At 35.0% G+C, this 13,311-nt stretch overlaps 1 protein-coding gene across 1 annotated transcript; it reads left to right on the forward strand.

Moving 5' to 3' along the window:
- Nucleotides 1-1,587: 1,587 nt before the first annotated feature.
- On the forward strand, nucleotides 1,588-10,926 carry LOC133322870 (low density lipoprotein receptor adapter protein 1-A-like). Its single transcript, XM_061531823.1, has 2 exons — nucleotides 1,588-1,656; nucleotides 10,049-10,926. The coding sequence occupies exons 1-2, from the start codon at nucleotides 1,614-1,616 to the stop codon at nucleotides 10,924-10,926; spliced, it is 921 nt and encodes a 306-aa protein (XP_061387807.1). The 5' UTR covers nucleotides 1,588-1,613.
- The last annotated feature ends 2,385 nt before the right edge of the window (nucleotides 10,927-13,311 follow it).

Raw genomic sequence — 13,311 nt, forward strand, 5'->3', positions numbered from 1 at the left:
TCAGATTGACATCAAATTTTGCACAACTTACAAAATTGAGCATAGAATTACGTAGCTGCATTTTCTAGAAGTACAGACATAGCCCAACGGATGACCTATTTATATTTGTTTGAAGTCGATTACATACTTTATGGATAGATCTAATTAGATTCACATTTAGGTAAATATCACATTTTATTTCATCCAATTTCATGTTAGTATTCCTGTTTAATATACCCATAGTGGTGAAGGGTATCATATAGTCGGCACCGTCCGACTTTACATTTCCCAATAGTTAGAAAACACGCCACATTGTGAAGGGGTATAAAACAAAGTTTTTACTTGTTTTCGAGTTATTATAGGGTCACAGAAAGTCGACCATTTCCCTCCCACTCTCCACAAAATCTCTTCCCAATATTTGTTTTCTTTTTCACTTGCCATTTCTTGCCATTCATAAGAAGAGCATAAAGTGAACGATATTTTATTATTATTTGTTTTGCAAATTTTTGCGAATACCGACTATAGCCACCGCTGCAGCAGCAGCTGAAGCTGTAGCCTACGAATTTTTGCTGTTGTTTTTGTGTGTGATCGTAGCTGTGCGGATGACTGGCTCGCTGGCTGGTTGGGTGTTGATATTGTTTGAATATTTTGATTTGATTACTTGTTTCATTTCGTTTTGAAAATTCACAGTGGAAACAAGTTTTTGCGCAAAAACCCCAAACAAAAACAAAAGAAGCCAAAAAGACCGCATTACCCCCTTCTCACTGGCCCGCGAAGGAAAAAACCAAGCTAAAAATATTCGTAAACGTTTCTGGCTAAAATCAACGCTCACTTTTGTGCAAATACCAAAAAAAGACGTAATAACATTTTTTAAAAAAAATCAAACACACACAAAAAAATTTCAAAACAAAACAAAAAAATCGGTCATAAATAAATTGCGTTGTGATTCTAAATAACAAGACGGGAGACGTTTTACAAAAAAAAAAAATAATAATAAAAATAACAAAAACAATTTATCAACAAAACAATCGGACTTAGAAAATAAATTCTAAGCCACAAAAACCACAAACAAACACTGGATTGTAATTCTCTCCATTTGTTTTTTTTACTTCTCAAACCATTAGCCCCTGCAGCAACAACAAAAAACCGAATAACAGCTGAAACATCATTTATTTGCTTGATTGCAAAAACAAGTCGATTGTTTCACTTGAAACTATACCGCAGAACAATTAACACGCCAAACAGCGGTCGAGTGTCAAAAGCTTTGTTTAGACCAAAGAACAACAAAAACCCCTCCAACGTTTTTGTCGGACGCGTTGCTATTATCAACCAAAAAAATTCGGAAAATAACATTTTCGCATTGTTTTGCTGGATCTCCATAGAAACATTGGTCATATTACTATACTGCTGTCAACTGCCAATTTGCATACACCTGCATTCACCCCTTTTTGGTCTGACACTTCAAGAATTGAAGTTTCCACATATTAGTGCTGGCTGCAGCTCAAGTCTTCCGAATTGCTGTAAATTTTAATCAATATTTGCTGTCTATTGCTGCCTAAAGCCCGGTGTTTTGTTGCCGAATTTATTGGAGATTTTTCTTGTTCTTGGTCATAGCACCTGCCTGCAGCTTGACCATGGCATTTTTCCGCAAATGGAAAACCCACTACAAACACAAAAGTAAGTACCAAAAACTATATATGTATACACAATAGTGTATGACGCATGGACGAGATGTTATAATATTTAAGTTTTCTTAATCGTGTCTTATGCTGCACAAAAAATGTTATCCAACGACGACTTCGCAGAACATTATAAAACAGCATATGAGTCGTTTATTTTCAAAGTGGTTTAAGTCCATTTTAGGCTCTGATACAAATCTTTCTTTTCTAGAAAAGTTAAAAAAGTATGGAAAGTTCAAAAGTCGGACGGGTCCGGCTATACATAAATATCATCTTAGGAGAACCATTGAAATTGAATCGTGCAAAATGAAATGTGTGAACTACATAGATATTTGAACCAACATCTGATATCTATGAAAAATTGCATGTCAATCGGGCAGACTTGGGTTCTTTGGTGTACCATATGTATGAAATCGAGCAAAATTATGTATGAGAGCTATATGTAAATTTATTGTAGCTCCAATACGGTACTTTATGCAGAAATTCGTCCAATCGAAACAATTGAAAAAAGCGTTAAGTTCGGCCGGGTCAAACTTTGGATACCCTCCACCATTGGTATACTGACAGATACTTGCAATGAAAATATAGGGAACATACCAAAACGGGGGCCTATGCCGATAATTCTGCAAACCGGTTTATGTAAACGATTATATACAAGAACCAGTAAGGAGAACCGATTTCAACGAGACTTACCAGAGAATAATTTATATTAACTACAGCTCATTGTACAGAATTGTGTGGCAATCGGACAAACCTTGGGTATTTAGTGCACAATTTTCATAAAATCGGAAGAAAGAATGTATATATATATATATACACACATCATTCTAGACCTAATTCATTGCGCTGTGCCAAATTTCGTGCAAATCGAAAGATATATAGGGATCTTGGTGCACCATTTACCATAAAATCGATGCAGGTTGGGACGATAATATATATGGGAGCTATATATAAATCTGAACCGATTTTCAGGAAACTTAACACACATCATTATATACCTAATTAATTACGCTGTGCCAAATTTCGTGCAAATCGAAAGGTATATAGGGACTTTGGTACACAATTTACACTAAATCGGACGAAAATATATATGGGAGCTATATCTAAATATGACCCGATTTTTCCCAATTTCAATAGAGTTCGTCCTTCGGCCAAATTAGTGACATGTGCCAAATTTCATCCAATTCGGATCATAAATGCGACCTGTACTTTGTTTACAATTTAACATGGACTGACAGACGGACGGACATGCATAAATCGACTCAGGAAGTGATTCTATGCATATTCTCAAAAGGAACCATGTATATGTCTCGTTTCCTTTTGCCTGTTACAAACATATGCACAAGGAAATAATACCCTGTACCACAGTGTGGTGAAGGGTATAAATAATAATAATATGGTTAGAAAGCGGAGTGATTACAACCGATGAATTCCATACTTTGTAGGGTAAAAACTGACTATTTCAAGTAACGACTATCGCCTATACTATGGTAGAAAACGCCTATATGGGGACAACCCTACACACGAAACTAATCAGCTAACTATTTCCATATTTCTATAATCTTTGAAGGACCATTGGAATTGAATTGGACCAAATTAACTCCGAGAAGAACATAGATATGTGAACTAAATTAAAATAATCCATGCATATACCAATCTGAAATTTTTGAAAAATTGAATGTCAATTATCGAGCAAAATATGTATAAGATCTATATAAATGGACGTATTTGAGCAACCGTGGCATCCACCATTTGATATGCTGCAACGCAGTGCGCTATCCAATATTTATCTCGACACAAAATCCAATACACTTTATTCTAGCTTCGATTCCGTGCGTTGTGCACTAATTCGTCCTAAGCGGACAAAATATCGTGCACATAGAACAGGATCAATGGTCCACAATTTATATAAAATGGGACTAAAGTACACATGTGAACTATATTTAAATCTGAACCGATTTCAAACGTAACCAAAGCATTTTAGACTAAATTCCATACCCGTTGCTAAATTTCGTGAATATAGAACAAACATAGACTCCTCGGTACGCCATTTACATAAAATCGGAAGACAATATATATAGGAGCTATATCTAAATCTGAACCTACTTCAACAAAACTTCATGGGTGTCAACCTGTAGTAACTGCAAAATTTTGTCTCAATCGGACAAACATTGTCAGTATTGTGCACCATTTACATAAAATCTGAGGAAACTATATAAGGGAGCTATATCTAAATCTGAACCGATTTCTACAAAACTTCGCATAAATTAATCTGGACTTAAATCAGTACTCTGTACAAAATTTTGTCCAAATCGTACCAATATTGGGAGTTTTGTGCACCATTTACATAAAATCGGACGAAACTATATATAGGAGCTATATCTAAATCTGAACCGATTTCTACAAAACTCCAGATACATCAATCTGGACCTAACTCAGTACTCTGTGAGATTTTCTCCAATTTCAATAGGGTTCGTCCTTGGGCCAAATTAGTGACATGTGCCAAATTTCATCAAAATCGTATCATAAATACGGCAGACGGACGAACATGCATAAATCGACTCAGAACATGCATAAATCGACTCGACTATGCACATTCTCAAAGGAACCATGGGTCTATCTCGATTCCTTTTGCATCTTACAAACATATGCCCAAAGACATAATACCCTGTATCACATGGTGGTGAAGGGTATACAAATTATTTACATTGACCTAAGTTGGACACGTTTTTTAACCGAATTGGCTGTAATCTGGTATTTTTTTCATCTTCATATTTTTCTCATGTCTTGCTTGGTATGTACAAGGTCCTATCTAACATGAGTTTTCACCTAGAAGCCCCCATTCATTTTAGACATTTCGAATATCATCCTCATGGTGGAGGGTATAAAAAGTTCGACTGGGTCAAACTTAACATCGTTTTATTGTTTTTTTTTTTTTAATTTTTTTTTTACATAAAAGTCGGGTCATAATTTTGACCTGCCGAACCACTAGGGAAATCAGCAAAAAGATCGCATAAATATTAACCGATCATTACTACGCACTACATGTGTCGTCAATTTCCTGGGACTCATAAAGTAAACAAATATTACTACCCTATAAGAATCGAAGCCTTTCGATTTCCCATAGGACAAATTTTGGCATTTCTAGCTTTGTTTGTAGCCTTTATTGTGACTTCTTTTCGTCCTTAATTTCATGAACCGTAACCTAATTATCACCAGATGGTGATCCAAATGTTGTACAGTAATATCGCTAGAGATATTACGTTCGTGTTTTAATGACATCAATCCTATATTTATATGTTTATTCGATTATAATCCACATAATTCAATGTCTGTGTAGTTACATATATTCCGTACTAATAAAAGCAAGCTATTAACCGCTTTTAGTATTTTCCAATCAAAAAAGACATTAAAATCTATTACCGTAATATATTGGATCTTCATGGGAAAATGGATCTTCGTGGGATCGTCTGGTGTATAGACGATCATTGAATCTCTAAATCGAATTATCGATCTTTAACTGTAATGTTATTTAACAACCCGACTGTTTCGTGCTGGAGGACATTATTTTTAATGTATTTATCATCACATTTGAAATCACATCATACAATGTGTTTAAATGTGTTTTGCAAATAATAAAACACCAGATTCTATTTATCATTGTCCGTCAAACATCCAGGGAGAAAATATACATTCACACATGTTATTTTTTTTTTTGCATTTATTTGGGGCGTATTGCAATTAATCAATTAAATTGTTTCACAACAATAATAACCATCAGCGGAAAATAATTCAATTAATTTATCTAATGACAATAACATATTGAATCGATTGGGGTTATATACAGGTTAGATTTTTATACCCTTCACCACACTGTGGTACAGGGAATTATGTCTTTGTGCATATGTTTGTAAAAGGCAAAAATAATCGAGATATACCCATGGTTCCTTTTGAGAATATATATAGAATCACTTTCTCAGTCGATTTACGCATGTCCGTCGGTCCGTCCGTCGGTCTGTCCATGTTAAATTGTAAACAAAGTACAGGTCGCATTTATGATACGAATTGGGTGAAATTTAGCATAGGTCACTTATTCGGCCCAAGGACGAACTCTATTGAAATTGGGAAAAATCGGTTCAGATTTAGATATAGGTCCCATATATATTTAATCGATTTAATGTAAACGGTCCCTATATATCTTTCGATTTGCACGAAATTTGGTACAGCCAAATCATTTAGGTCTACAATGATGTCTGCTAAGTTTCGTGAAAATCGGTCCAGATATAGCTCTCATATATAGTTTCGTCCGATTTCATGTAAATGGTGCACCAAAGTCCCTATATATCATTCGATTTGCACAAATTTTGATATAACGTACTGAATTGAGCCTAGAGTGATGTCTGGCAAGTTTTGAGAAAATCGGTCCAGATTTAGATATACCTCCCATATATAGTTTCGTCCGATTTCATGTAAATGGTGCACCAAAGTCGCTATATATTTTTCGATTTGCACGAAATTTGGCAAAACGTACTGAATTAAGCCTAGAGTGATGTCTGCCAAGTTTCGAGAAAATCGGTCCAGATTTAGATATAGCTCCCATATATATCTTCGTCCGATTTGAGGTAAATGGTGCACCAAAGTCCCTATATATCTTTCGATTTGCACGAAATTTGGCATAACATACTGAATTGCTTATATAATAATGTGCGCTAAGTTTGATGAAAATCGGTTCAGATTTAGATAAAGCTCTCATATATAGTTTCGCCCGATTTTAGTTAAATGGTGCACCAAAGTCCGTGGAAATCTTTTCATTTGTACGAATTTTGGCATGGGGTACAGAATTAAGTCTAGAATGATGTGTGCAAAGTTTCGTGAAAATCGGTTCAGATTTAGATATATCTCCCATATATATTTTCATCCGATTTAAGGTAATTGGTGCACCTATATATCTTTCGAGTTGCACGAATTGTGGTATAGGGTACTGAATTAAGTCTAGAATGATGTTGCTAAGCATCGTGAAAAGATCCATAGCTAGGCCGATTGGCACAATGTACTGAAGTAATATAAATTAGTCTCTGGCAAGTTTCCCTGAAATCGGTTCAGATACAGATATATAACAAAAACGCGACGTCTGTTAGGATACATGTGTAGAATATACTCAAAGTGGTGAAGGGTATCATATAGTCGGCCCAGTCCGACTTTACTACTTTCCTTACAGGTTAATATTGTAATACGATTACAGTCGCTTGAAACGACTCGTTATACGAGATATAAAATGAAGGACAGAACTCTTTCGATATTCGGTAAATAAAACAAAACTCTATATTCTAAATGTTGTTTCAATCTCAAATTAAGTGTTATTTTTTTAATTTCGGTCCCAATCTCAAAAAACCACATCTGCTACTGTTCCCATATAAATTTTAATTTGTGTACATTTCTTGGAAAGAAGGTCTGCCGAAAAAAAGTAAACACTTTATTTTATTTATTCATCTCATTAAATCTGCAAGTAAATAATTCAAATGTTTTTTATTATAATCACAAACATGAGCTGCGTCATTTGTGGTATGTCCCTCGCAATTTTTATCAAAAATAAAATAAATTCTTTAGAAAGATAAGACATATTATTTTAAGATTTTTTGGAATTGCCGCACCAATAACAACACGGAAATAGATTAAAAAAGAAGAATGTTTCTTTTGTTCTTAAAAAAAGCTAAATTCAATGTAATTTTAATTATCATTTCAGTGTAAACTATTTAAATGTACACGAACAGAGATTGTCTACACCCTTCACTTTCTTAGTACTAAGCTTTTGTGTTCACACATTCACCAGAATTGCATTATGAGAATTTCCTTTATTTTGTATCAGCTAATTTTATTTATTAAGACGATGATTTTTTTTTTGTTTATTAGAAGCCTATTATGGTAATAGTATAAATTGATCATGTCATGATGTAATAACAAGGTATTATATCAGAGGGAATTAGTGCAAAAATGCTGTTTCTAATCAGAACGAGTCGAAAATAAAATTTTTCGCCTACGCAGAAAATATGTGTGGTTAATTTGTATATTTCAATATTTTATGACGCTTTATTTTGAATGGGTGCAACAACAAGGGAATATAGATGATCACGTCATTCGCTGAAAGAAAGAAAGGGTTATACATTTTTTACAACATCTTATCATATTTTGATTCGTTAAAAAACATCAACCACAAATCATTTGAAAATGTTTGTTTATAAGGAAGTGTCAATTGGATTGCTAGAATAATAGAATCTTGAAAACGTAAAAAAATGTTGTTGCAACATTTTATACAACTACGAAGGTTCAATTGCTTTACCACCGGATCAGTTAATAATTCTACATTTATGTAACACACAAAAATGGGTACAAAAATTGTGTTTATTATCAGAAAATCCGATTAAAAAAACTAACGATCCGGATTTGTTTTTCGCGAATTATTTTTTATACCCTCAGTCTTGTGTCTATGGCAAAAATGTACAACATCGAAATATTGGAGAAACCCGTTTTAGACAATTTGAAATCGATTTACAAATGACCGGCTGGTGAGCACGATGGGAGTAACCGATTTCATCCAAACTTTGCACATCGTAATATTTCTTCCAAACTTAGATTAAGTTCAATGATGTTGAAAATCGGACCAATCCCCCACTCAATGTCAACATTTTTAAACTCTCCACCATAATATGGAGGGTGTATTAGTTTTGGTTTTCCGTTTGTAACGCATCGAAATAATCATTTCCGACCCTATAAAGTAAAAGTATATCTCCGACCCTATAAAGTATTTATTCTTGATCAGCGTAAAATTCTAATTCTTCAGCGTAAATTCTAAAATTCTAAGCTTGTCCGTCTGTTGTATTCACTCTAGCGTCTTTTGTCAAAATTTTGCAGGCAGGAAGATGGGCTATATCGGTCGACGTTTAGGCATAGCTCCCATATAAGTGTATCCCCGTCCCCCCACTTTTCGGTATTTTGAGGTTCTTGAGCGCGTTTTCCATATTGGGTACCAAATTTCTCCAAAAAATTACAAATCTAGGTCCACCTTTTCTGGTAGCCCCCAATTTCCAGTATTTTTGGGTGTTTTGATCGCATTTTCGACCGAGTTGGCTGTAATTTAGTACTTTGAGTTCTTATTGGGAAGCCAATCTCCCCACTAAAAAATTATAAATATAGATCCATTTTTTTCGGATAACCCCCATATAATGGTACAAAGTATGAACTCTAAGACGATTTAGCCATCTGTTGTAATCATTCCGCCTACTAATAGTGATAAAAAACTCGGACCTGACGAAAATGGAATATAGGAATCTCTCGCATATAATAAACGAATTGAGATACAAAACCAAAATTCAAAATTCATATATAACGGTCATTAATTAGGCTTAGCCCACATATAATGATAACCGCAAATATGCGCTAATTCCTACACTCTATAATCAAAAACACTCTGTGCTAAAATTTAAATTCGAATTGAAAGGTGTAGCTATCACAACAGGAGACAAATGGTTATTTCTATATAAATGTATCTGAGTTTTTCCTATCAGTGTGATGCTGTACGTGACTATTTCCGGAATCATCTGTCTCGGAATATGGTTTGTCAGCTGAAAATCTTCCAAATATGACAATATATAATCCCTTAGTAGCATAAAAACTTGTTTATGCCTTTCACCACACTGTGGTACAGGGTATTTTGTCTTTGTGCATATGTTTGTAAAAGCAGAAGGAAACGAGATAGACCCATTGTTCCTTTTGAAAATATGCATAGAATCACTTCTTGAGTCGATTTACGCATGTCCGTCTGTTGATGTACAGTATAGGTCGCATTTATCATCCGATTTGAATGACCCAAGGACGAACCCTATTGAAATTGGCAAAATCGGTTCAGATCGGTTCAGCTCCCATATATAATTTTGTCCGATTAAAGTAAATGGTGCACCAAAGTCCCTATATATCATTGGATTTGCACGAAATTTGGAATAGCGTAATGAATTAGGCATAGAATGACCTACGTGAAGTTTCGTTAAAAGATTTAGATATGGCTGTTGCACCAAAGTCCCTATATATCTTTCGATATGCAAGAAATTTGGCACAGCGTATTTTCCATAAAAATAAATCGTTTCAAAGTATAAGGAAGTAACCAATTAACTACGCCATTATTATTAATCTGATTTTTAGAACGCAAAATTAATCAGTTGTCATGTGGCAGTCTTGTGCCCTTTTTGTTAGTTTCTTTGTCTGCCCTTTTAATAATTTTCTACGACGTTTTGACGCGATAATTACGTTCGCATTTATGTTATCAGTAATCATGTAACTTCGTATTTATTTATAAACAACTAAACGGAATTTATATTTCTTGTTCTTCCTATTTACAGAATTCACATCAGACGATGTCATAGACGGTGAAGATTGGGGTCTAGGCGGTGCTGATAAGAACATCAAAGAATCCGCTGGTGGCAAAAAAGCTGATTCCGATGATATGAAATTCAATTTTGAGGGATCCCTTGAAGCTGATGGCGAAGAAGATAATAAGCCGATTTTCCAGACCTATGAACTTAAATATCTCGGTTGTACACCCATCGAGAATAAACGTTCCGAGAAGATAACATCGGAGGCTATAAAAACTGTGATTGCTAATGCCAAAGCGGGTGGTCGTAAGATCAAGACCCAAAAACGTGTTAAAGTCATTATCACCGAAGAGGGTATTGAGGTGATGGATCATGTCAGTGATGAATCGTTGATGCGTTTTTCGATTTATAAAATTTCCTATTGTTCTGTGGATGCTGCCCACGATCATGCCTTTTCGTTTGTGGGCTCTGAACCTGATCCGCTGTCGGACAAAGAGAAAATGTCTTGTCATGTATTTTTGTGTCCGAAACGTAAGATAGCCCATGAAATAACATTGCTGGTGGCCCGCTGCTTTGAGAATGCCTATCAAAATTGGCGTGATACGGTGGTGCATCAGGTGAAGAATCCCATTAATGGTGGTATGACCGTTACCACTACCACAATTGGCAATAGTAATAACAACAACAACAAGAATGAAAGTAATAACATTCTAAAGGAACAAAATGGCAATGCTGTCTTCCAATCTAAAGCCGATGTCCATATCACTTCACATTTGGATGAGAAGAAGAGTGATAACCCATTAATAGATTTGGCTGCCACCGATAGTGATGTACGAAAATATTTACAAAACACATGGGTATCGTTCGACGATGAACCGGAAGGTTTTCATTTGGTGGCATGTTAAATGGCCGCAGGGCACTTCTCGAATTTTGTAATACTAATATAAATTATAATAATAGTCGAAATGCTTATCTATGCTTTGTCACATATTGGTTCCGTAAATTGGAATCGTTTCTTTTAACTACTATTCCTTGGATGTAATTTTAATTCTAATGAGGGATTTGCAGAATCTTTAGTTTAGTTTTCTTGTGGTTCCTCATTCTGGATGCGAATTTTATTTTATTTCATAATCTATCTATGTTCTAAATATAATTTTAGTGTAATCTTTTATTAAAAACAAATAACTTTCACTTTCAAATATTCAATTCAATATGTAAATATATATATGCGTATCTGTACACTACTTATATTATGTTATATTAATTGTGTTTTTATATATATGTATGTTATTATTTTGTTTTATTATATTTTAAATAAATGTTTATATTATTTTAATAAAATGTATTTTTACTTTACTAAATAATCACATTTGTATGGGGGCTATGTAGGGTTGCCAGATTCCGATTCACAAAAAGCTGGACTTCCGTTTTAAAAAGCGAAGCGAATTTTTTTTCCGTAGTCACAGAACAATTTTCTGTTCACATATTCAATGCAACTATCCTAAATAGGATATGAACAACATTTGGCATCGCTACATCCTTACATTCGGGAGATACAGTACATTCTTAATGAAAAATAAAAGTCCAATATCTGGAAAACCAAATGCAAAATCGACGCAAAAATAATGTTAAATTATTTTCTATATTATTCTTTATAAGAATCAAAAATAATTCCGATCGCAGAATTCGTACAATTCGAATACGAAGCGATTTAAATAATTTGGACTGTATACACAAATTAGTACTGTACACAATTTTGCCCTCTTCTCTATATTAAAAAGCTCATAACATTATCAACAAATTGATTTTTTACATTTTATTTTTGACATGTGTCGTCCATAATCAGGTCTTGACATATGAAATCCAAATAATATATATCTACTACCTGCATATTAAATATAAGCTGTTGCCTGTGGGCAACATTGGGTCATAAAGTGTTAAATATTCTAATTTCTATCAGAAATCTTGCGAGCTCGTTATTCCAAAATAATGACCAGCTCAACAAAGAATATGGGGTCTCCGGAATATTTCGAGGTGTTGAAAACGGATTACTCCACATTATGGTGGATATTATAAAAAATGTGCATTCAGTGATGGCTAAAATGACTTAATTTGGAAGATAACCTGAAAACTATTGCCCAAGTTATTCCAGTGACTTAGAAATCTCAACATAGCTGAACAATTTTAATTTTAGCTTGAAGCTGGAAAAGCCCCAAAATCTGGACATTCCAGCCGGTCTGGCAACCCTAGCGCTATGACATTGTAAATTGTTGTCGGGAGATAATGAAATACCAGGTTGAAAAATTGGGCCATGCCGAAATTTCAAAAGTCTCAATCGATTAGACTTAATTCAATACGCTATGTAAAATTTCGGGGGCTATATCTATAAAAGGATTTTGATAGGTCATGCGCTACCGACACTGTTCTATAGCACCGCCGGTTCTACTTAAGTCCTCGACTTATATGTATGGAAATGGCGGCAAAGCTGTTGGTGTGTTGCTTAGGGAACCCAAGTTGATGATTTGTAATTGGATAGCCAGGACCCACGCTTTAAATAACGTATCGCTACGGATGACACATGCGACATCACTCGTTGTAAACTGTGGTGGTACCTCCTCCGCGAGAAAATATCTTATATGACGTAGTACTATTCGCTTCACACTGTCGCTCTCGGAATGCTCGATAAACTGTCGGGTAAAATAATCCTGTTTACCAGGGTTCGAAAGCGATTTAATCGTTGCCTAACGTTTACTAACACCGGTTCGGATGTAACAACTCTTCAGATGCTCCATCCATTTATTCCGCTTATGCTCCGCAACTAGTCTGCTGACTTCCAAAGTGAATTCCCTAACTCTGGGATCTGCTGCGTTAGAATGAATTCGGGCGGTCTGCTGATGGATACGATTGTGGCGAGCTGACCAAGAGAAATGACGGGCTGCCAGTTGACTTCTTATGAACAGGGACACTCTCCCCTTAATCAGGAGAACGTGGAAGTACCAAGTTTCTCTGCCAGAAGTGTTCCCCTCTGGTCATTACCTAGGACAGAATGTCACAATTCGTCGTGCGCATTGAAATCCCTTAGCACCAGGCGTTTATTGCACTATGTTCATAAAAATAGGTATTTTTAGGATCTCTTCACATAAATAATGTTCGAGGGTTTTTATGATAGGTGGATATTCACAAGATCTATGTGTGTGCGTTGTTAATAAAGGATTTGACTAAAGTTTACCCTCAAAGATATTGGTGCGCTCATTTGAGGTAAACTTTTCGATAGGGACAAAACAACCCTA

The sequence above is a fragment of the Musca vetustissima genome, unplaced genomic scaffold (assembly GCF_032173495.1).
Source record: "Musca vetustissima isolate MV318-11 ecotype Yass unplaced genomic scaffold, APGP_CSIRO_Mvet_v1 utg35646, whole genome shotgun sequence".
NCBI lineage: Eukaryota > Metazoa > Arthropoda > Insecta > Diptera > Muscidae > Musca > Musca vetustissima.